The sequence below is a fragment of the Triplophysa dalaica genome, chromosome 23 (assembly GCF_015846415.1).
Source record: "Triplophysa dalaica isolate WHDGS20190420 chromosome 23, ASM1584641v1, whole genome shotgun sequence".
Lineage (NCBI taxonomy): Eukaryota > Metazoa > Chordata > Actinopteri > Cypriniformes > Nemacheilidae > Triplophysa > Triplophysa dalaica.
Window position 1 is genome coordinate 16,954,408 of NC_079564.1, and position 22,676 is coordinate 16,977,083.

The window sequence follows — 22,676 nt, forward strand, 5'->3', positions numbered from 1 at the left end:
TTAGCTGTGATGAGAATAGTGACTGTAGTACAGCAGGTAACCATATCTCACGATGCACAGTAAAGGCCTAAAAAAATCTGTTACCTTCCCCTGTTTATTAATATACGGGTTAACTTTCTGAAATGAGTGACAAAACATATTGACCTTTTTCATTATATTCTATTTTTTAGCTTTACCTGTATCCAATTTCTGTATGGAACTTTTTTTGAACGTTCTTTTTTGGTTCCCCAAAAATAACCAAATGGGAACCAATATTAGGGGAACTTTCTGTGTTTGCTTTCGTTAACTTCATTGTAATTGATAATAATTTATTGTTAAAGATGTTGTCGATTTAGTGTATGACAGTATGTTTTATATACATTTGAAGACAGTTTAATTTATTTTTTCTATTTTTTTGTGAGCATTAAGAAACTATCTGGACCTCTCTGACCGCATTGCTAGCTATGATTATGATTAGCCAAAATTTTGCGCCACTGAAGTCACACCGTTTTTGGCTGAGACATGTGATTAAAACACCTCAAAAAATGAATGCTTTATACCTTCAAATGTTACATTACTAAAAATACAATACTGTAATAATTTAGTTAAAAAATATTTTTGTGTTTAAGTTATTTTAAATCTGTTATAAATGCTATCAACGTCCTTCCATGAACTGTTGCCATGCATGCATAATAAATATGTACAACATGGGTGAAAAATTTCAAATAATAACGATCGATGCTTTTGCTGATTTATAACAAATTAAACACAAATACCATGCTTAACAGTTACTGTAGTAAGACTATATTTATAGTGAGGATAATGAATATTTGAAAAGCCTATAGCCATACCCACTAGTGTACTTTTCTCTCAGGTGTTTATTAACATTACCTACCAATGATACGAAAGTAGTTAGCTCTTCTTTTCAAAATGTAACACTTCTGTTTATCAGCATCTTTGGGATATTCCCCTTTTAAAAGACTGTTCTTCAGTCCCAGCTGCATATTACCATCCATTTTGCACAGATATAATATCAGGGATCCGATCACGTTAATCTGCTTTCCAGTTGGTGCAAACTAGCTAACGGAGTCCCCACATGATTGGCATGTGCGATATGGGGAGATGGGAAGAATATTAAAAAATAATTATTTAGTATTTAATAAAATAAAGCTAAAAACGTAGAATATCATGAAAAAGGTCAATATGTTTTGTCACTCATTTCAGAAAGTTAACCCATATATTGTAAAACAGGGGAAGGTAACAGATTTTTTTAGGCCTTTACTGTGCATCGTGAAATATGGTGACCTGCTGTACCACAGTCACTATTCTCATCACAGCTAAATGCTCTTCAGGATAAGACACAGAAGGCATTACATGTCAAAAGAGTGAATATGAAGAACAATGAGGCTATTCTGTGTAAAACAGGGGAAGGTAACAGATTTTTTTAGGCCTTTACTGTGCATCGTGAGATATGGTTACCTGCTGTACTACAGTCACTATTCTCATCACAGCTAAATTCTCTTCAGGATAAGACACAGAAGGCATTAGATTTCAAAAGAGTGAATATGAAGAACAATAAGGCTATTCTGTGTAAAACTGGGGAAGGTAACGGATTATTTTAGGCCGTTAGTAAGCATTGTGATATATGGTGACCTGCTGTACCACAGTCACTGTTCTCATCACAGCTAAATGCTCTTCAGGATAAGACACAGAAGGCATTACATGTCAAAAGAGTGAATATGGAGAACAATAAGGCTATTCTGTGTAAAACAGGGGAAGGTAAAAGCTTTTTTTAGCCTGTTACCGTGCATAGTGAAATATGGTGAGCTGCTGTACTACAAGGTTACTCTGTACATTATAAACATATCATTTTATAATATTATGTTCTTATGTACATTTTATAGCCTATAATGCATGTATTTATGTATTTATGTATAACACAAAGCTCATTTATGTCCATGTTTCTTAAATGGACAACGTTTAGATTGTCGTGATTGCTGTTCTATTATTTGGCTAAAGGGTAATACGCACTCACTCACACACATATATATATATATATATATATATATATATATATATATATATGTGTGTGTGTGTATTCACTTTTTATATATGTATATATATATATATATATATATATATATACATACACACACCTACATGTTGGCTATAAAACAACTACCATGGCAATCACAATAATGCCAAACGCAATCAGTAGAGGAATTAAATGATCCTGCTTTGTACAGTTCAATCTGCGTGTTCAGGCACTCACGTCACGTCAGCACTCTTAACAGACTTTCCGAAAAGCCCGCTCACAGTAACGTGCACGAGAACAAATCGCGTTATTGCCCAAGATTAAAAAGCTGCGCACGAGCAAAAGCGCATCCTCGCCCGAATTTACGCTCTTTGCGTAGAGAATTGTCGACAGTGACAACAGCGCCTACTGCGTTCACAAAATATCACGGGTAACAGAAAATTTGTAACACCGGCACTGCATCTACTATATGCATATAATACACACCATGGTGTGTGTTTGCGGTTTCATAAAGAGTAGATATTGGCGGATTAAAACACAGCTGACATCAGTTACATGCTTTAATGGTAAAACTGTTACATTTCGCGTGAATCTATAAGCATTTGGGCCATAAGCACCGTAACTTGTGTCACGTTAACTCCATGTAAGCATCGCATCATAAATAGACTCGGCGCCAAAATGACCGCAGCACTGCTGCTTCCACGTGCAGTATGAATGCTTTAACCTGTTCTAACAATAAGTTTCATTTTCTATGATTTGTGTTAGAGAATAAGCAGGCGCTGATAACGCGCTGGTTACACGTGTAGTGAACAACAGACTATCCTCTCTTCTCCATTGCTCATCTGACACACCCCTGAACATGACGTAAACTGAACTAGCCAATCAGAGAGCTTGTTACATCTGTCTCACCGCGGCTAATTTGCATTGTTTTACCTCGTTTGAGCATGCAAGGCCCCAGAGTGTCACGGAAATGGTAAATAGAGAGGCTAAATGGAAAAGCTAAATGATTTGGCAAATCGAATAAGGAAATGCAGAGGGGAAATGGAAATGCAAATGCTAAAAGAAATAGTCGTTTAAATGACGGATTAAAACATTTATTTCTAGTTTAATTTGTAAATCCAATTATTTATTCCTCTTTTTAAATCGCATTTTGAAATAGATTTTGAAATTCCACTATTTATAAAGGAATTCATTAATGCGCTTTAAAATGGTGTATTTATTTCGTGTTTTATGTTGATTTTTAAAAGTCCCTTTTTAAATTGAAGTATTTATTGATGGATTAATATTTAATTTAATAATTATTTTTACAATCACACTTTTTATTGCCCATTAAAAAATGAAATTAGAAATAAATGGATTAATGCCTATTTTTATTGAAGAATTAGTTATTAAACAATGAAATGCTTTATTACTTTACACATGACTCTCCTGGTCCTCCATAGACGCTCACCTCCTCATCTGAATCTGTTAATTCTGCAAAAAAAAGTACATAAATATTGATTTCTAAAATTTTAGCCCCAATTTGTGTCAACAGATAACAAAGGAATTACTTGAGAATGAAAAACATACAATTTATTACAAAACCCTCCGGAGTTCCTTTTTTAGTGCGGTTCCTTGATCTAATAACCACCTCCTCATCCTCCTCCTCCTCAGCCTGACTGGTCAGGTTGTAGTTGTTGCATTCACGATGGTTATCTAGAAGTTAGACAATTCAACTTAAGAAAAAACATTTCTTCAGTAATATTTGACTTGGATATAGATTTAATTTTCGATTCATAAAAATTATTTGCCTGAAGTCATTTTTATTTTAATTAAAGGAAACATCATCCAGTCATCCTGGGGGTTCATTTTCTCCTTTAATGCTCTTTCGGTTTTTGTGGTGCTCATGTTATGTGGCCATCTAACTGTTCTATTGTTCCTGTCGATCCAATTTTAAGGAACTACACCCTCCTCCTCTTGTTCACCCTCCTTCCAAACAGCCCTGGCGTACATGACCTGGAAAGAAGAGCATATGCATGTAACTTAAAGCTTTAATATTTTGATTTAGCTCATGCTAAATTCTCATTAGGAGTGACAAGATCACTAATGAGTGCATTAGAGGGTCAGCCCCTGTTAAGTTAGTGGATAAAGCAAGTGAGGTTAGGTTGATACGGTTTGGAAATGTATGCATTTAGCAGACGCTTTTATCCATGCTCTTACATTGCATTCAAGTTGCAATTTTAAAATTTTATCAGCCCTGCTAGCACCATGGTGTTCTATTTGAGCAACAGGACATGTGCTGAAGAGGGATGAGGGTTACATTAGGAGAAGGAAATAGTGAAGAGGGAGGCAAGGGGATGTTTATGGATGCAGTGAGAAAGGAGTCACTGAGGAAGATGCAGAAAACAAACAGGTGATCGGCAGTGATAACCCTGCTGTGATCTAGATAAAAGAATAAGAAAAGTCTACCTTTAAAATTTGTGTTCCAGACCATGTCGAAGGGGTAAGAGGACAGATCCACCAGTATCTTGTGGAAGGCAGGCCACCTTGCGGAACAGATCGCTTTCATGTAGTAGTGATTTTTTCATCCTGACATGACCATTTCCTATGCAGACTATATTCAGAAGTCCAGAGCTACATGGTTGGTGAAATAATAGTGAAGTGTGACGCTGATGCAGGATTTCACAAGCAAAGGTACCATCTGCATTTCTTTGTCTGAGAAATGCGAATCTGTCGTCTCTCAAGAGAAAACAACTGTCCCTTTCTTTATCAGAGATAAACACTTTCGGGAGCATTTTGCTTTTGTTTACTTCTGAATGTTCCATTTCTGACAAACGCCTGGTAACCTGTTCCAGGGGACTTCTCCCGCTCCTCACGTGTTTCTTGATTCGTTGCAGGTAGTTTTCAAATGGAAAACAGGAAATGTCATTTAAGGAACAGTTGAAGTGGCTGGCATCTGGAGATGAATTAATCCATGTATATTGTATACAGGAAAGGTCTTGCCATACAGGTCAGCACAGCACATGACAAAGTACTTGATTAGTTCATGAGCATATTGGAGATAGGCATTTCGAATCCGGTCATCAGACTCCAGCATTATCGACATGGCTACTGTCAAGGACAAGAAATGTTTGTATCTTTCAGGGGACAACACAGTTCTCAATACTACAGGTCCTGTGTATAGCCAAAACTGTCGTAGTTCAGTGGCTTTCCACCTATCCATTTCGTTGAAACCCCTTGGTTGTCTAGCAAATTCACTTGGCATCTTCCCTCTCAGTGCAATAAGTTTTTGAGAAATTGCATCCTTTTGCCTCACAGATAAACGACACATTTTTGGGCCACGAGTAAGGTAAATTAACAGGCGTCTAACTACTCCCAAGCAGACCATATGCATTTAATCCAAGACAAATGAAGTAACAAGGAATTCCTGCAGCAATGAGGGGGCTGACATCAGTTTGGTGGTTTCTGTACTCCACCCTGGAGAAACCGTCATCTGTTCGAGAAGTGCATTCATGTTCACTGAAAACTATTCTTCTCTCAACACGTGCACCTCTGATTAAACATCTTTCACAACTCTCATATGAAGTATGACCCTTAATACATTTTAGATATGCCCTTGCTGGCGCGTCACAGATCAGAGCATCAATACTGACAGTGTAAGTCTGGCCTTCATAAACTACACCATTTTCTTTGAGATGTTTGTACTCTGTCAAAAAGTCTTTAAGAAACTCCTCAAGTGGAGTTGGCTTACGTTGTCCACTAAATATAGCAACAATAAATGGATCAAATTGTTCACACTTCACCAGTATTGGCCAGAATTGGATACTATTACTTTTGAAAAGTGGGATGCCATCAATGTTTACACTGAGGCGCACATCATTACTGTCCATCTGACTTAAAAAACGACAGATACCCTTTTCTAAGCCATAGTACTTGTACCGGCCGCCACATTTAGGCTCTGTTGTGTTACATTGTGGTGTAGCAAGGAATGTACGGCAATCCACAGGCAATATGTGTCCTTGTTTTCTTAATATGGGCAATAAACCATTAAGTGCTCTGTGTGTCAATTTGTGCTCTAAGGCCCACAGTCTCAGGTCATCTTCAAAGCTGTGCAGTTAGAGCTAGGCACACTGTCAGAATTATTTTGAATGCCCAAATGTTCATCATCACTGTCAGAATGACATAGAACTTGATCGAGCTCTCTTTGACATTTTCGCCATTCTCTCATTCTTAAAGCCATCTGTAAACACAGACGTCCATTTAAGTTAATTTAGTTTTACTTTTAACTTGACTGGGGTATGTGCAAAGGAAATGAGGTCATAACCAGACATCTCAACCTGCAAAAAAGCATTTCAAGGAGGTATCCCGAAAGCAGAACCCCCTGCCGATCCCGCCGCCCCCCCCCAACAAAAAAAGGAGGCCAAGGATATATGTCCCTAAAAGATATAAAAGCATAATATATAATTTCTACAGGTTATAGGCCTATGCAATTATTTGTTAATCATTAAAATATGTAGATTAATTTGACTATTTATATAAGCTGCTAATACTATTTATACTTTTATCCCAAGGGCCATCAAAGAACTGAACAATCAAACACCCCTACCACAGTCAGCACAGTTGCACTTTATAGAAAGGGACTTTATGCAAGGGGACTTCAGTGTAATATTGGATGCCCTGTTATTGTTTTATAATCTTTATACTTTATTTATTGTGTGAGTGTGTATATGAAAGCGAGTATTTTTAGATGATGCACAAGCATTTTTAGATGATGCACACGCAAATTTCGTTGTATGGTAGCCTACTACTGCACAATGACAAATAAAATTCTCTCTTTCTCTCTATCTATTATGTAAACTGCTTTTATTTATATTCCATTGCAATTTAGAATATGTCTAAGGTGTTTTCATGTAGTTAGTTGTTAGCCGACCTGAATAATATGCACATGAAATCAAATGAAACTTGATGAACTCACCTCAACATGTCTTCTACAATCATTTAACCCACCATGGGCAATGCTGAAGTCGCTATTGCAAACTGTACAGCGTGCAAGACTGTCATTATTTTTCACTTTTATAAGACAGGGGTACACTTTCGTGTAGCCTTGGGTAAAATGTGTCTTATATTTTCGTTTTTTGGGGCCCTCTCCCTCTGCCATGGCGCTCTTGTTTCTAGATATACTGAACTGAATATTCAGTTCGGGATTCGGGATAAGAGATAAAAGTCTTATGTTCATTTTATAGATATGACCTTAAATAAAAATTGATTTCCTTAAGTAAACGAAAACATTTATAATTATTAAATATCGAATTAAAAATCTTACCTTTTTTTCAATGAGATGTGCATTGAAGAACCTTCTCATCCAATGATCTTTTTCTTCAATGGCATCAAAATGTAATTGTGGCAGAATGAAGTCATTGGTTTTGAAATTTGAAATGAACTTTGTTTAAAATCAAGTTTTCATTTTCTCAAATCCACTGCAATCGTGGCCATGTCACAAACTTTATTCAAAATGTCTCCCCTTGTGTTCAGCAGAACAAAGACATTAACACAGGTTTGGGACAATTAGTAAATTATGACAGAATCATAATTTTTGGATTAACTATTCTGAATTTGCCTCAAAGAAGCTAATTTTGTAGTTACATCTAAACATAGAACCCAGTTTATTGTAAAGTTCCATTAATGTGCAGAAACTGAAGATTCAGGAGTTTGCTTTTGGATGAGAAAAGATAATTTTTGTGCTTTGTTCAACGACTTTGTCAATATTGATTGACAATGATGATCTGGCATAACATTAATGCTTGTTTTTGGCGCTGTAAAAGCTGTAATTTTGTATAACAAAAACACTCACGAATGCAACATTATGAGCATTAACAACAAATCAACCAACCTTAAGAAACGTCTGAAAGGTATGTGCATCATGAAGAAGCGGGGAAAACAATTTATAAAAATGAATTAGCAGTCACAACGTTATCTTTATGGATATTTTATATTGAATATTACGGCTTCCATTATAAGCGTATCGGCTCATTATAAATATTTGTGTGCTTTTGCCACATTGTTGAACTAGTTAAATTATATTTTAAGAAATAGTCGCAACACACGTTTTTATCAAGAAACTACTGGAATGTGATTTTCTTTTCATATCAATATTAGTAATATACGTCGATCTTTGGACTAATTTCGACCAAATTTCGACGGACCAAAAAAAAGACCGCATTTCGCCATCGATTTTTGGGCTAATTTCGACGGACCAAAAAAAGACCACATTTCGACGTCGTTTTTTGGGCTAAAAGACGGCCAGGACGGGCCGACTTGATTTAGCCCAAAAAAAGACGTCCAAATGACGTCTAGTGCTGGGTGGGGATGTATCATATTCGAAGTGCCAGTCTTGAGGCCAGTCCATTTCTCGCTAGATCAATGCAAGCAGAACTTGTTAAAAGTGAAAATTTAACTTGCATAAAAATATGCTCAAACGGTAGTTTCGGCCGCCATTTTACTTTTTCGAGCAGGAGGCTTCTCGACCAATCACCATATACCTCCGCCACGCGCTTAATTTTTTTAATAAATTCAAATTAGCGTATGTCTGGTGGAAAATGCATTTAAAACACATTTGTAATTTCGAGAAATATAGCTAATATTTCTATTATTAATGACTGATCACATCCACCCGCGTTTCATAAGAATGTATTTTAAATTAACTAACCCACCTGACTTGACCCGCGGATCAACTCTGCCCGCCATCCGCGCATCACTAATTTACAGTGATTTTACTCCAAGTATGTTCGTGTGACAGAGTCGAAAACTGTTGTCCTACTTCTGATCCTACATGTTTTAATATTTTTATTAAAATCATATATCTATATATAAAGGAAAGAGATAATGCTAATTGTAGCTACAGCAGGTTTAGACAACAAAGCTTAAACATCTATATAGTGCACATAAAACTAACTAAGATGACCGTACTTACATTCAACTGAGTGGAAAAAGAGGATTTAATGTTGATTGACGGTTAAGTTAAACTGACGAGAGTCGAGAAACCATCTGCTTCAGTAGTGCTCTCCGAATACTTGACGCAGCATGCTTGGCGTATTGCCTAGGCCAACCAGAGTGGCGTTTACTGATTGTGTTATGAAGACGTCCTGGCTCACCCAATCAGAGTAGCGTAAAGTTCGTGTTCCACACGGCCTGCAACCCCGCGAATTTCACGCATATCAAACGTAACTGACGCAATAGCTACATGTTAGGGTGCGGCTAATGGTTTTAGATCTACAGTGTTGTATTTACCATGATAACATGTACCACATTGAACACATTCGGAGACGAACAAAAACCAGAGACACTTAAAATGAACCAGTAAATTAGAGGAAAATTAGTAAAATGTGTACTCAATAAATAATTAAATAAGAAAAAAAATCATGACAAATAATTATTCCTTAACCATTTTGACAAATATGAAATAATATATTAATAATTAATGTATACATTATTCATTTCAATTTTCTGCACATGTCTTAAACGTCCAAATAAGGTTCCTAGTTCGACGTGCAAATTTTGAACTACATATTGACTTCCAAGTGGGGTCATGGTTAGACTTCCAAATAGCGGACCTAGTTTGCACGTCGTGTAGACGTCCAGAATCGGTCTTGGACCGACGGAGGCAATATAGACATAATCTGCACGTCCATCAGACGTCCAATGTTTAGTGGGGTACAGTCATATATCGTTAAACACCACACAACCACCGGCGGCGCCAGGGGGGGTCTTGGGGGGTCTCAAGACCCGCCCCAAAAACGCCTTGACCCCCCATTTGACCCCCAACCCCCTCCCTGATTAAAAAATATTTAATATAAATATATATATCCGGGATAAAGATTTAACAATGGTCCTCTTCAAACTATGCAGAACAATAATAATTCATAATTTATTCGACATATAAAAAAATATAAACATAAGAATCACTGAGACGCCCCATGAACGGTGCTGCCGCTGCGCCTTGTGTCATTGCGTTCAAGGCGCTGCCGCGAGCCCGTAAGTGCTGCAACGCACTTTATATCTTGAAGCTAAAAATGGATCGCTTCGTCATACCTATAAACAAATTGACAGCAGCGGAAATAGGACTGAAAATATACCCGTTGCAGTGGAGGGCGAGCCCTGCTTGATCCTAGAATTAGAAATAGAGGACACCGAGGAATTGGAGGATGAGGAGGTGGGACCGGAGCAACTCGCATATGGAAGCGTGTGTTGTAAAATTCAATTTGCAATGTAATATGCAAAATGGCAATGCAGTATGTAAATTGACAATGCAATCGTGTATCTAAATATACATTTCAAATAAATATGTGCAACATTAAGTAAAAAATGAAAATAAAAATTCAATAATATCAATTACATTTGGGAGTTCCTTTTATGAATACAAATGTAATTGATATAATTGAATTTTTATTTTCATTATGCACTTAATGTTGCAAATACTTATTAGAAATGGAATGGATAAAACGGGGGATTTAAGCCATGGCCCAGCCTAGAAACCAAGACAGCTTAATTAAAATCATAACCGTGTCGTTCTTTTGGATCGCAGGGGCAGCTAGCATCCAGGGGTTTTAGTTACTCGTGGTTCAAACAAACAGTACAAGTGGCTTGAATATTCTGTCAAAAGAAGCGGCTTTTTGTTTTGCCTGTCGTCATTTTTTTCACAGTGTGCATCGATCTGGTTTTATTTGTTTAGTAGCAGTAATATGCAGTTATTAGCCGTGTCCACTGTATTTTTTTTTTGGTTTTCATGAGACCCCCCTTGAAATGACCAGGACCCCCATTGCCCCCCCAATCAAAATTGTCTGGAGCCGCCACTGCACACAACTATAGGCTATACAATCTATATTCAAAGCATGACATCTGGGAAATAAGTCAGTAAATTTGAGTAAAATCACGGGTTTCACTTATCCAGTGCGAATGCGCCACTTGAAATATAGATGTGTCAAGGAACAGTAGGTACTCAACCAGAATGAGCCTTCCGCCGCCGTCGTCTTCGCAGCGGTACTTCTTTAATGTGTGTTAACTATTGTTTACCGCTGAGTGGCAGTCTATTCACAGATCTTCACTCAGCGCGAGTTGACGCGTCAAACTCATTGCGTCAACAGAGGGGCAAGAGTTATGACGTTAAGCCGTAAAAGACAAGCGCTGTCAACAAGTCAAAGTTACATGAAATTCAATTCGCATGAAGCATTATTTAAAAGGGATTTCTATAGCGCAGTTTAAGCTTATGAACTACACTCACCTAAAGGATTAATAGGAACACCATACTGATACTGTGTTTGACCACCTTTCGCCTTCAGCACTGCCTTAATTCTACGTGGCATTAATTCAACAAGGTGCTGAAAGCATTCTTTAGAAATGTTGGCCCAAATTGATAGGATAGCATCTTGCAGTTGATGGAGATTTGTGGGATGCACGAAGCTCCCGTTCCACCACATCCCAAAGATGCTCTATTGGGTTGAGATCTGGTGACTGTGGGGGCCATTTTAGTACAGTGAACTCATTGTCATGTTCAAGAAACCAATTTACAAATGATTCAAGCTTTGTGACATGGTGCATTATCCTTCTGGAAGTAGCCATCAGAGGATGGCTACATGGTGGTCATTAAGGGATGGACATGGTCAGAAACATTCCTCAGGTATGCTGTGGCATTTAAACGATGACCAATTGGCACTAAGGGGCCTAAAGTGTGCCAAGAAAATATCCCCCACACCATTACACCACCACCATAATTGCATTAATGAAGGAATTGAACAGGTGTTCCTAATAATCCTTTAGGTGAGTGTATATGTATGCTATAATTGGTTTAATTAATAATCGGTAATATATGTGGTGCAGTGCCGGCCCGAGCCTCTTGGGGGCCCTAAGCAGAATTTGATTTGGAGGCCCCCTCCCAGCACGCGGAGTCACCAGTGCTTGAAGATTGTTGACACAAATGTCACGCTATAATGTTACATTATAAATTAATAAAAATACTCAATACGATACTTAAATAAAAGACTTTACTCTTCAACTTCTGATTACAAACTGTCACAAAACAAGAAATAAATAATTTGCAAATGTGCAAATGCAAATGTAAATTAAATGTGCAATCTTTTAAATAAATTTACATTTAGACATTTGGCAGATGCTTTTATCCAAAGCAACTTACATTGCTTTATCCTATACATTTCACATAGGTATTTGCAATCCCCTGGGATCGAAACCACAACCTTTCGTTGTTAACGCAATGCTCTTACCACTGAGCTACAGGAAAGCTGTATAAATCAAAAAAGACAAACATTCATATGTATTGGTGCAACCAACATGGTATTGGTATATTTTAACATTCATCTTCACACAGCCTCTGTTCTAGCTCATAATAATAATTTATGTTACATTTTCGCCTTGTGCTGTTTACTTTCTCCAGTCTGCATTTCTTTATAATTATACAAATAGTGATATTGTGTAATGTTTGCCCTCACATTTTGGCTTTGTAACATTATTTTCTGATATAGTTTCTTGTTACATGACTTAAGGTTCTCCAATACGCTGTTGCGCATTCAAAATGTTTAATGTTTCGTTTAACTTGGTGATATGTTAAATGAAGACTGTTCATTATCAGTATCAGGCATATGCACTCGCTTTAGACTGGCAGAAAAAAATATCCTTATATGAACCTGTGATCATAACACGTTTGTTCTAATGATTTAATGATTCATTTTCTATGTCCTTCATTTAGTTCAATTCTCAGACTATATCGCTTTTTTATTATAAACGTGAATAACTCTTGTTTTAATCATTAATGTGTTGCATCCTGTCATGTAATAATTAATTTATCATATTGAATTTCACTGTTTCACAGTACATGTATTTAAGAAATGAAGGCGCAAACTCAATGGACCTATTTAGAAATTGTTTTCCAATTTTAACAAACCACCATTATTGTGAGCAGTGTTTACTTAAGTTTTTTTTGCCAACCAATGTAATGTTCGTTGTGATATACTCACTTTGAAATTACCTAAATAGTACTTTGTGTCAGTCATGTAAGAAGGAGTTAAAACAGTGTTATGAATGTCATAATCTTTAGAAATTACAGATAACACCCAGAAACTGTCAAGCAACTGAATCAATTAGACATCCAGAATCAATGTTTGAAACTCAACAATGGTCACAATCAACAAAAGAAAACATCTTGGTGGGTTACACCAAAGAACAAACTCATTTATGACTCCCAGCATGCATCGCGATTTAACTGTTTATATTAATTTGATTAATAACTGTCATCGTTGATGAGGTTTTTTGTGTAAATCATTCGTAAAGTCATTTTGATGTAAATTTTCGGATTTATGAAAATGTTCGTATTTTCAAAATGTTTTTTGGTATGAAAAAAAAGTATGGCTGCTCCATACCACGTGAAAATAGTGCATAAAACAGCATGTAACGATCTGTATTTTAAACAAACTAATGATACTGCATTTTGATGCACTATGTATCGTAATGATATTTCATGAGTTACACCAGCTGGTTGTTTTCAGAAGAGCACCAGGTATTATTATTTTAGCTGGATAAAAACACTTAATTATTAATTTATTGGTAAGCATATAACCTATTAGTCTCTTTTGCATTCATGCAATATAATGTAGCCAAACCAGAGAATAAAGTCCAGAGGAATCCAGCATCCCTAGATTCGTCATAGGGGTAGCTGTAAAATCATCGGTTGGGATTATGCAAATGTCTAGTGAGCGTGCATGTGCCCGTCTTTACGAATGATAGAAATTCCTTAACATACACACATTTTACTATGTGTGTATGTTACTAGCTTTCATGTAGCTCAGTGGTAAGAGCATTGTGTTAACAACGCAAGGTTGTGGGTTCGATCACAGGGGATTGCAAAAACCTATGTAAAATGTATAGGATAAAGCAAAGTAAGTTGCTTTGGATAAAAGCTTCTGCCAAGTGCCTAAATGTAAATGTATGAGATCTCACAGTTGTGAAGTATTTGTGAATCCAGAGGATAGATTTCAGGAAGGTCTGTTTTATGTGCAAAGTACTCAAAATTTACTCTTATATTTACTGTTTCATGAATGAGGCCCATTGTGTGCACAGTTGCTGCTGTGTGGTTATATCTAAATTATGTATCATTATTATGTGTACACTACGCACATTGTGTACATTGGTTGCTGTGGTGTAACATGTTAATTATGTGTCATTCATTATTATATGTTCTAACACTTGTACAGAAATGTTTACTGTGTACATGGGTACAAGAAATGTCTACTTAATTCTCTTTCAATGCTTGTAGTGGTGTTTCTATGCACTGACAAAGAAAGAGATCATTTAAAATGGTTAAATTTGGTGTCAAGCATTTTACTGAAAGAAGCTTTACTGACACACTTAGACATCAACAATGGTGACAATCATCAAACTAATTCATAGAAACAGATCTACTGCAATACTCAACTCAACTCAACTTTATTTATATAGCGCTTTTTACAATTTTCATTGTTCCAAAGCAGCTGTACATGAGACACATTTAATACAAGTATGAATTCTAAAGCAGCCCCCCCGGCCAGGCAGATAGTGCAAAACAATATGCAAACGGTGGTGAGGAACCCAAAACTCCCATCGAGAAAAAAAACCTCAGGGGAACCCAGGCCCAACCAGGGGATTCCAGTTCCCCTCTGGCAAAAGCTGCTGCCTCTGCACAAGCTCAACAGTGCTTGCACAACAAGGCTTAGTAAAAATATAAAAATTAAGGATTAAAGATTATCATTAACAATCTAATAGCATTTGAAATGTTGTAGGAAAAACAAAGTAGTCGCGTCCTTTATCCAGCTCTATCCTCTTAGCACTTGTCAGGTCACCGCTTCCCATTCTCAGCTCTGCCATCAGGTCTGGGCATGAACTGCATCCTGCGGTAACCTTGGAACAAAGAGACAAGACTGGCTGAGAGTAGAGTACTGTTCTGCACTCTTTGATGCAACAAGTACATCATTTGTTGTTGGATGTGTTCCTGGTTCCGGTTGATCTAAATAATGCAGCCTAAATCCCCTGAGGATTAATATTATGGAGGTGTAGTGTATGCAAGATTAAAAAGATGAGTCTTTAGTCTAGATTTAAACTGACAGAGTGTGTCTGCCTCCCGGACCGTGCATGGAAGAATATTCCAAAGTTTAGGCGCTAGATAAGCAAAGGATCTACCACCTGCACTTGATTTTGAAATTCTAGGTATTACCAACTGACAGGACCCCTTAGAGCGTAATGTACGTGGAGGTCTGTAATACAATAGAAGTTCATTCAAATACTGCGGCGCTAGACCATGTAGGGCTTTATAGGTAATAAGCAAGATCTTAAAGTTAATGCGATGCTTTATAGGTAACCAGTGCAAGGTTGACAGAACCGGGGTTATATGCTCATACTTTTTTGTACGTGTAAGAACTCGAGCTGCCGCGTTTTGAACCAGTTGCAGTTTTTGTAATAGGCCCGCAGGGCAACCACCTAGAAGTGCATTACAGTAATCTAGTCTTGATGTCATGAATGCATGAATTAATTTCTCTGCATCTGACAGTGACAGCATATGACGTAATTTAGATATATTCTTAAAATGGAAAAATGCAATTTTACAGGTGTTTGCGACATGGCTTTCAAATGAGAGAGTACTGTCGAATACAACGCCAAGATTCTTAGCTGATGACGAGGATTTTATGGAGCATCCGTCAATCGTTAAGCAGTATTCTTGGTTGTTACGCATAGCAGTTTTCGGTCCAGTAAGTAACACTTCTGTTTTGTCCGAGTTTAGTAGTAAAAAATTGTTACTCATCCACATTTTTAAGTCAACTATGCAATCCTTTATTCGATGAAACTGCTGGGTTTCATGAGGCATCGAGGAAATATAAAGTTGAGTATCATCAGCATAACAGTGAAAGCTAATTCCGTGTCGCTTTATTATATCTCCTAGAGGTAGCATGTATAATGCGAAGAGCAGGGGTCCCAAGACTGAGCCCTGTGGTACACCGTACTGGACTTGTGATTTGCGGGACACCTCATTGTTTATTGCTACAAATTGAAAACGGTCGGATAAATAAGACTTAAACCATTTCAATGCTATTCCGTTAATGCCGACGTAATTTTCGAGTCTATGTAGAAGTATGCTGTGGTCAATGGTGTCAAATGCAGCACTGAGGTCTAGCAGCACCAATAACGAAATACAGCCACGGTCAGACGCTAAAAGCAGATCATTTGTAACTCTGATCAAAGCAGTCTCTGTACTGTGACATGCTCGAAATCCAGACTGGAATTCATCATTAATGTCATTCCTTTGGAGGAAGGAGCATAATTGAGTTGAAACTACTTTTTCCAGAACTTTAGATATAAAAGGTAAATTCGATATAGGCCTGTAATTCCCTAGTTCTTTAGGGTCAAGTTTGGTTTTTTTTAAAAGAGGCCTTATAACAGCCACCTTAAATGCTTTAGGCACATGTCCTAATGTCAGAGATGAGTTAATAATACTAAGAAGAGGATCTATAATTTCTGGGAGCATTTCTTTCAGTAGTTTTGTAGGTATAGGGTCTAGCATGCATGTTGATGATTAAGATGATCTAATAATTATAGACAGTTCATCGTGATCTACTGTAGAAAATAATTGCAATTTCTCCTTAGGGGTGCTGTAGTTAGTTTGTTCAGCGGATTTCACTACAGGTTGCATTGTTATAATTTTTTCTCTTATATCTTGGATTTTACTCGTGAAGTAGTTCATAAATTCATCACTGTTATGCTGATAATCAGAATCTGACGTCGATGACGACTTATTTTTTGTTAATTTAACCACGGTGTTAAATAAGAACCTAGGGTTGTGATGGTTTTCCTCTATTAGTGTTGAAAAGTAGGCTGAATTTGAGCAGTCGAATTAGACATATGTTTTCTTTGAAAAGTATTAACTTGAAATTTGAGATCTGAATAAGAGCAATCAAATTTGATCAATCTGAATGTATTTTATCTGAAATTCTGTAAGTTGATTTTTTTTGTATCTGAATTTGTGAGCATTAAATTCAGGTTTTTAAATTGGAAATCAAGAATTTTCATATTTAAATTTCATAGAGGTAAATTCGAAACAAATAAATTCAGATACATGGTTTCCAAAGTAAAATAATTCAAAATCAAGTATTCATAGGCTGTTAAATTTCAAAACATTATGTCTCTTATTTGCTTCCATACGCCCCTCCCCTACATACATACAGATGTATTGTGTTGCTGACTGTGTTCGCAGCTCTCTCTCTCTCTGTCTCTCCCTCAGTCACTCAGGTTCGCGGGTCTTTTCCGTTAACGTTTAGGGTTTCTTCAGCTTCAGGTTTGTTTTTTTATTTCGGTTTGTAGTACTTACTTATTAACCAGTAGAGTTTGGTAAACGTGGGGTTTGTTCAGACGTGGTGCTTGGTAGAATGCGACTCGCGTTGCGTCTCTGCCTGTCTTTTTTAAACCGTCAGCTGGCTCTAACCAGTTTTTAATTAAAACTTAAAAAAATAAAGTTATGTTGAGATGAAAACTCTTGTTCATTACATTTTACTTCATAATTGCAACCGCATGTGTTGTATTCATTGTTGCAAAACTTATTCTGTATATAGTTCGTTTGTCATCGTGATCAAAACCATTGATCTGAAGCTCAATGCTGATGCTGTCATGTAAATATTTTTCTAATCAGCATTAAATATAACAATTTCTGATCAACCCATATCAATTGCATGCTTAAAATAACGTACCGGTTAAAGCCCCGCCCATCTCAAGACAACCCGACCCAATTTCCGGGTTAAATCCCGCCCATTTCATGGTTAGGCCAGGCCCAGTCCTAGTACGGATACGGATACAGATAATTCATATGGTTAACAGATACAGATACAGATAATGCTGTACTCGCTCATCCCTAATTTTAAGCGACCTGTCATTATGTGAACATTTACCGCAACACTTATCCAACGATCCTGTCATTCAGGTCCCGTGTCACACACAGCCGCGAACATACCGGTTACAGTTTTGTGATGTTGGCACTATATCTAGCGTCCACTAAAGCACCTTACAGTGTTCATACAGGCTACCTTATCCGTGGTCACCACGTTGCTCTATTAGATGTGCAGTTTTAGTGTGTTTCTACTATGTCTTAAGAATTGTTTATTCTTGCGTGTTTTTGAACTGCGAGTCTCTGGTGCTTTCACACGTCTACCAAATGGGAGGCGCGTCTCGTCAAAGTCCTCATGCATCAAGCATCATTGTGCGTTTCGCCTTAAACGTTACAACTACTAAACAGCTTTACAATGTGATCGGATGATGTGCCCTAAGCGGTGGCACAGTAGTGCAAGGCCACGCATATTTTAAAATAAATAATGTGGTCACAATATTGACAAACGGGAATCAATTACAACTCTAGGATATGTTACCCATTATGTATACAATCCAAGTAACAGAGAAATCCACATTTTCGTTTTTATTTCACTTTATATTTTCACATCTCTTTAATGTGTAATTATCCAAAATGCTGGGTAGTAGTGTACAGTAAATAGACAAGTGCCGCTATCATTGTACTATTACACTGTATGTACTATTAGCAGTCAGCTTAAATTAAAATGCTGAAATATTATATTTCCTTATTAAGCTATTTTTAGTAGTAGTACCAATCGTTGATCCCCAATATTTCATTATTTTATCATAATTTACAAACTAATATGCAGCCATTACAACCGTCCCTTTGCGCCATCTGGTGGTAAATTTGCTAATGACTTCCACATGTGAGAGGTCAAATTTGTTGCTGCCACCCACAGTTTCATTACACATGGCAGTAAAGGGCATTTTGTTTGACTACCTACTATATAACAGCTCTTTGTTTACAGGTACGGGCTTAAAACTGATTCATAAAATTTTATAAAAATCCCAAGAATGTCTGTAGGATGTCACACTTGGCAGTATAATTTTTTAAGTATACAATTCTATTGTAATTCGATAATAATATCTTTCACAGATAACACAGCTGTCATCCTGGCTCGACGAAGCACCTTTAGCCGACATGATCGTATGCAGTATCATCTTCCTGTGGTTATCAGAGACAATGGTTCACCTATCCTGTCTAGTACCAATACACTTACCATCATCGTGTGTATGTGCCAGCCTGCAGGTCACTGTCCATCCGGTGGTGTGAAAGCCCAAGTCTCTATGGATGTCAGTATACTGACAGCGCTAAGTGTGGCTGTGTGTATAATTGCACTTGTAGGTAAGGAAATACAAATAATGTTACTTTACTTGCTTGTTAATGAGAAGTAATTTCAGTAAGCCAAACATGTGTTTTTTATTTCTTAGTTTCTGTTGATTTGCTGATATTTGTGTATAGTTAAATAACTACTTCAGTGTTTTCAACACTTTAGGCTATTAGTGTCCAATAGGCCTGGGCAGATCAATACTAATATTGATACCATTAAAACAAACACTGGTTTTGGTAATGTGTCAATACCAGTCTGACAAGATCAATATTTCAGTTTAAATCTCTCTTATATGCACTTAAGTATTGCCCCCATTTCATCAAAGTGCAGACGTGGGTCTGAATATGCAGCTTCTTTCACATCTCGAAACCACAGGTAGCTCCACCTCTACTCTGCTGTTGGGGTGGGAAATACTGCAAAATTTGGTATTGACCTGAAACCAGTTAAATACAGGCCCAGTATTGCTGATATCGATAAGGATACTGATACTTTAATCTTCAAAACATACAGTTTGACCTACTTGTACTTTCCTGTAGAGGAGGAGCAATGTGTGCAACTGCAAAACTTTTCTGTCAGCTAGAGCTATAGAAATATGCTGTAAACAGTGTTTCCGCTATATTCATTTTACCCTGGGGGGTCCTCCCCACCACGACTACCGTGACGCAGTTTTCCATACATACATAATTTTTCCAGACATTGTTGCTAAGTGTGCAGCTCTTTCATTTAGTGTCTTTTCTGACCCCTTTAGCGGCTTTTTTCAGAAGACATATAACGGCAAACCTAGCGTCATTTTGGATAAACTGTTGTTTCATTTAGTGGGAAAATATCGTCAGTACTGCCCCACTTACGCGAGGTCTCACTTTTTCGGTGCAGGAAGCGCCTTTCTTGGGACTCGGCGTCTGTGTGTGAGTGGAAGGGTTAAGCCAAAGACACAAGATTGAAAGCCTACAACCTTTAGCCAAAATAGCGGAACGGGAAAGATGCTAGTTTTTTGAATGGATGACAATGCTTTTTCTTACTGTGTGTTCCCTCCAAATGCGAATGAAGCGATAAGCGCAAGTGATTCACATGTTAAGTCAATGCAAAGACATGATAGGACACCCTTCGGCACGATTTGGGCGAATGAGGCACAATCAAACATCAAAAACCTGCACAAATAATATAAAAGCCCTATACCCAGTCATAAAAAGCACTCATTCGTTATTTAACAGTTTGACTAAAATGGATATAAACTAGTGGTGGGCCGTTAACAGCGTTGAGACTCTTATCGCGCGATAAAAAAAATGTTGCCGTTAATCTATTCTCAAAGTTGGGTTGGGAGCTGGGTCTATACTACGCAAGCTATGATGACTTTCACCTTGATATTTTAGCGCGGATGTATACCAGCTTAACTGCACTGTACGGGGCGGTCTATTGGCTCTTTGCATTAACATATAAATCACTCGCGCTTGACACGCCATTCGCGTTTGGTCTGAACACAACATAACGTTACTGTGAAATTACCGCATCAAACGTGACGTGCTAACATGGATGCAGCTATGAAGCCGCCGGGTTTGCTTCAGGGAATATTAATTTTTAAGAAGCTTCCCAATAGAAATGATTTACAGAAACTTAATTAAAAAAAAAAATTGTATATGTTAAAAAAGGTAGTAATGATGCGAGTATAAATTTAGGATAATTAAAATAAACTGGAAATAAAACTTCCCGACCAATATGACTGGATAAAGTCACCATTTAATGTAACCACGGAAAATAATCTGGCGTCAGATATGGAAGATGCGCTGATAGAACTGTTCGAGTTCTGGGTTTCTGTTGCGCTGGAATATCCACAGTCGTCGAAAGCCGCGTTGGATGTAGCTCATGCAATTTGGCTCAACGTATTTATGCGAAAAGACATTCTCCGCGCTGAATACATTAAGAATAAACACAGTTCACGGTTTAACGTGGAATATGATCTGCGGGTGGAATATGATCTGCGGGTGGCGATCTGCTTTGCTCCGCGCACAGCGCCCATCCATCACATTAGGCGTTTTTTTCTGAATACAAAGTTATTGTTGTATGCGTGTTACAGGCAGCTTGTTCGTATTCTGTCTTTATTTCACAGTTATGGGATGTATTTGTTTTTGTCCATAATTTGTTAATAAAATAGCCTGGCTTAGAGATTGTGTTCCTTTTTGTTTTAGCTGTGTCAGTATGTAACCAAATCGCAAATCCTTACAAGCTGTCGGAGGAAAACACAAAGATGAGAAAGGAGTGGGAGGAGGGCGGGGGTCGCGGGTCGCGGGTCGTCAGCAGTCTAATATTGGGGGTCGTGGTCTGAAAAATTTGGGAACCCCTGTGCTAAATGACTAAATGTACTGTAGGAGCTCTTCCAGTCTCAAGTACCACCTAAACGCAAATCATCCCTTAGCTAATGCGGAAGTAAACACAAGTTCATCTTATTGAACATAATTTAATCTTCATCACCAATTATCATAGTAGAACAGCTTTCTCAAGCAGTTTGTGATGCATTTTGGAAACAGGAGATGAGCCCCTGGTCTAATGCGCCACCTGGCTTGAGAAACCCGTTCTCAAAGACTTACTTTTAGTCATTATTTGGGTAGCACACATATTCTGAATGCCTTTGGCAGAATTCAAATGAGCCATTTTAATCTAGATTAATCTTGGAATTAATCTAGATTAATCTAGATTAAAAAAATTAATCTATACCCACCACTAATATAAACATAATTTTTGTAGATTTCTGTGATTCTGTGATTTTTGTAGATTTCTGATTTCATAGATTTCTGTGCCATATTCCAGAAGATTACAATTTATTGTGCAGTCTATGCAATGGATCAGCTAAGATTAAAATATGCACACAGAGGGGCGGTTTCTCGGACAGGAGTTATTTTAAACTAGGGTTATCACGGTTACATAAACACATGACAAAATAGGCCAACATTCTTAATACACATATCTAAATGAAACATGTTGTATTTAGTGAACTGTAATATACTGCACACAACCCAGCTAAAATAAGGCCAGCGGCCCAGTGGCAGACCACCGGTGGCAAAGTTAGCGGTCTACTGGCGGCAACCGACTGTGGTCCACCGGCTTTTTGCTCATCGTTTTCTCCAGCAGTCCACCAGCGGCAGCCGGCATATTTATGCAGGCGGTCTGCTGCTGAGCTATACTGGCGTTCAACATTCGGCCCGCGGTTCATAATTGTTAAATTAAGCTAACCAAAATCCCTTTAAACACAATAATGGTTCAAACATGTTCAATAGCAATGGCTAATTTATTATTTTAACAGATCAAACACACAAATGCATTACATTTATCAAATGCTTTTAACTAACGTTACACAAATAGAAGCATTCAGTTAACCTTCATTTGTATCCATACGTATATAGTTATCCATGTTTCCAGTAAGACCATAGTAA

General features: G+C 37.5%; 1 protein-coding gene across 3 annotated transcripts in view; it reads left to right on the forward strand.

Moving 5' to 3' along the window:
* Window positions 1-22,676, forward strand: part of cdh19 (cadherin 19, type 2) — a 179,394-nt gene that overhangs the window by 141,467 nt on the left and 15,251 nt on the right. For 2 of the 3 annotated variants that reach the window (XM_056738237.1, XM_056738238.1), the window contains exon 11: window positions 19,017-19,265. In XM_056738237.1, the coding sequence (XP_056594215.1) occupies window positions 19,017-19,265 (249 nt within the window). The remainder of the gene's footprint in view (window positions 1-19,016; window positions 19,266-22,676) is intronic. The other variant, XM_056738239.1, reaches the window with a different exon arrangement.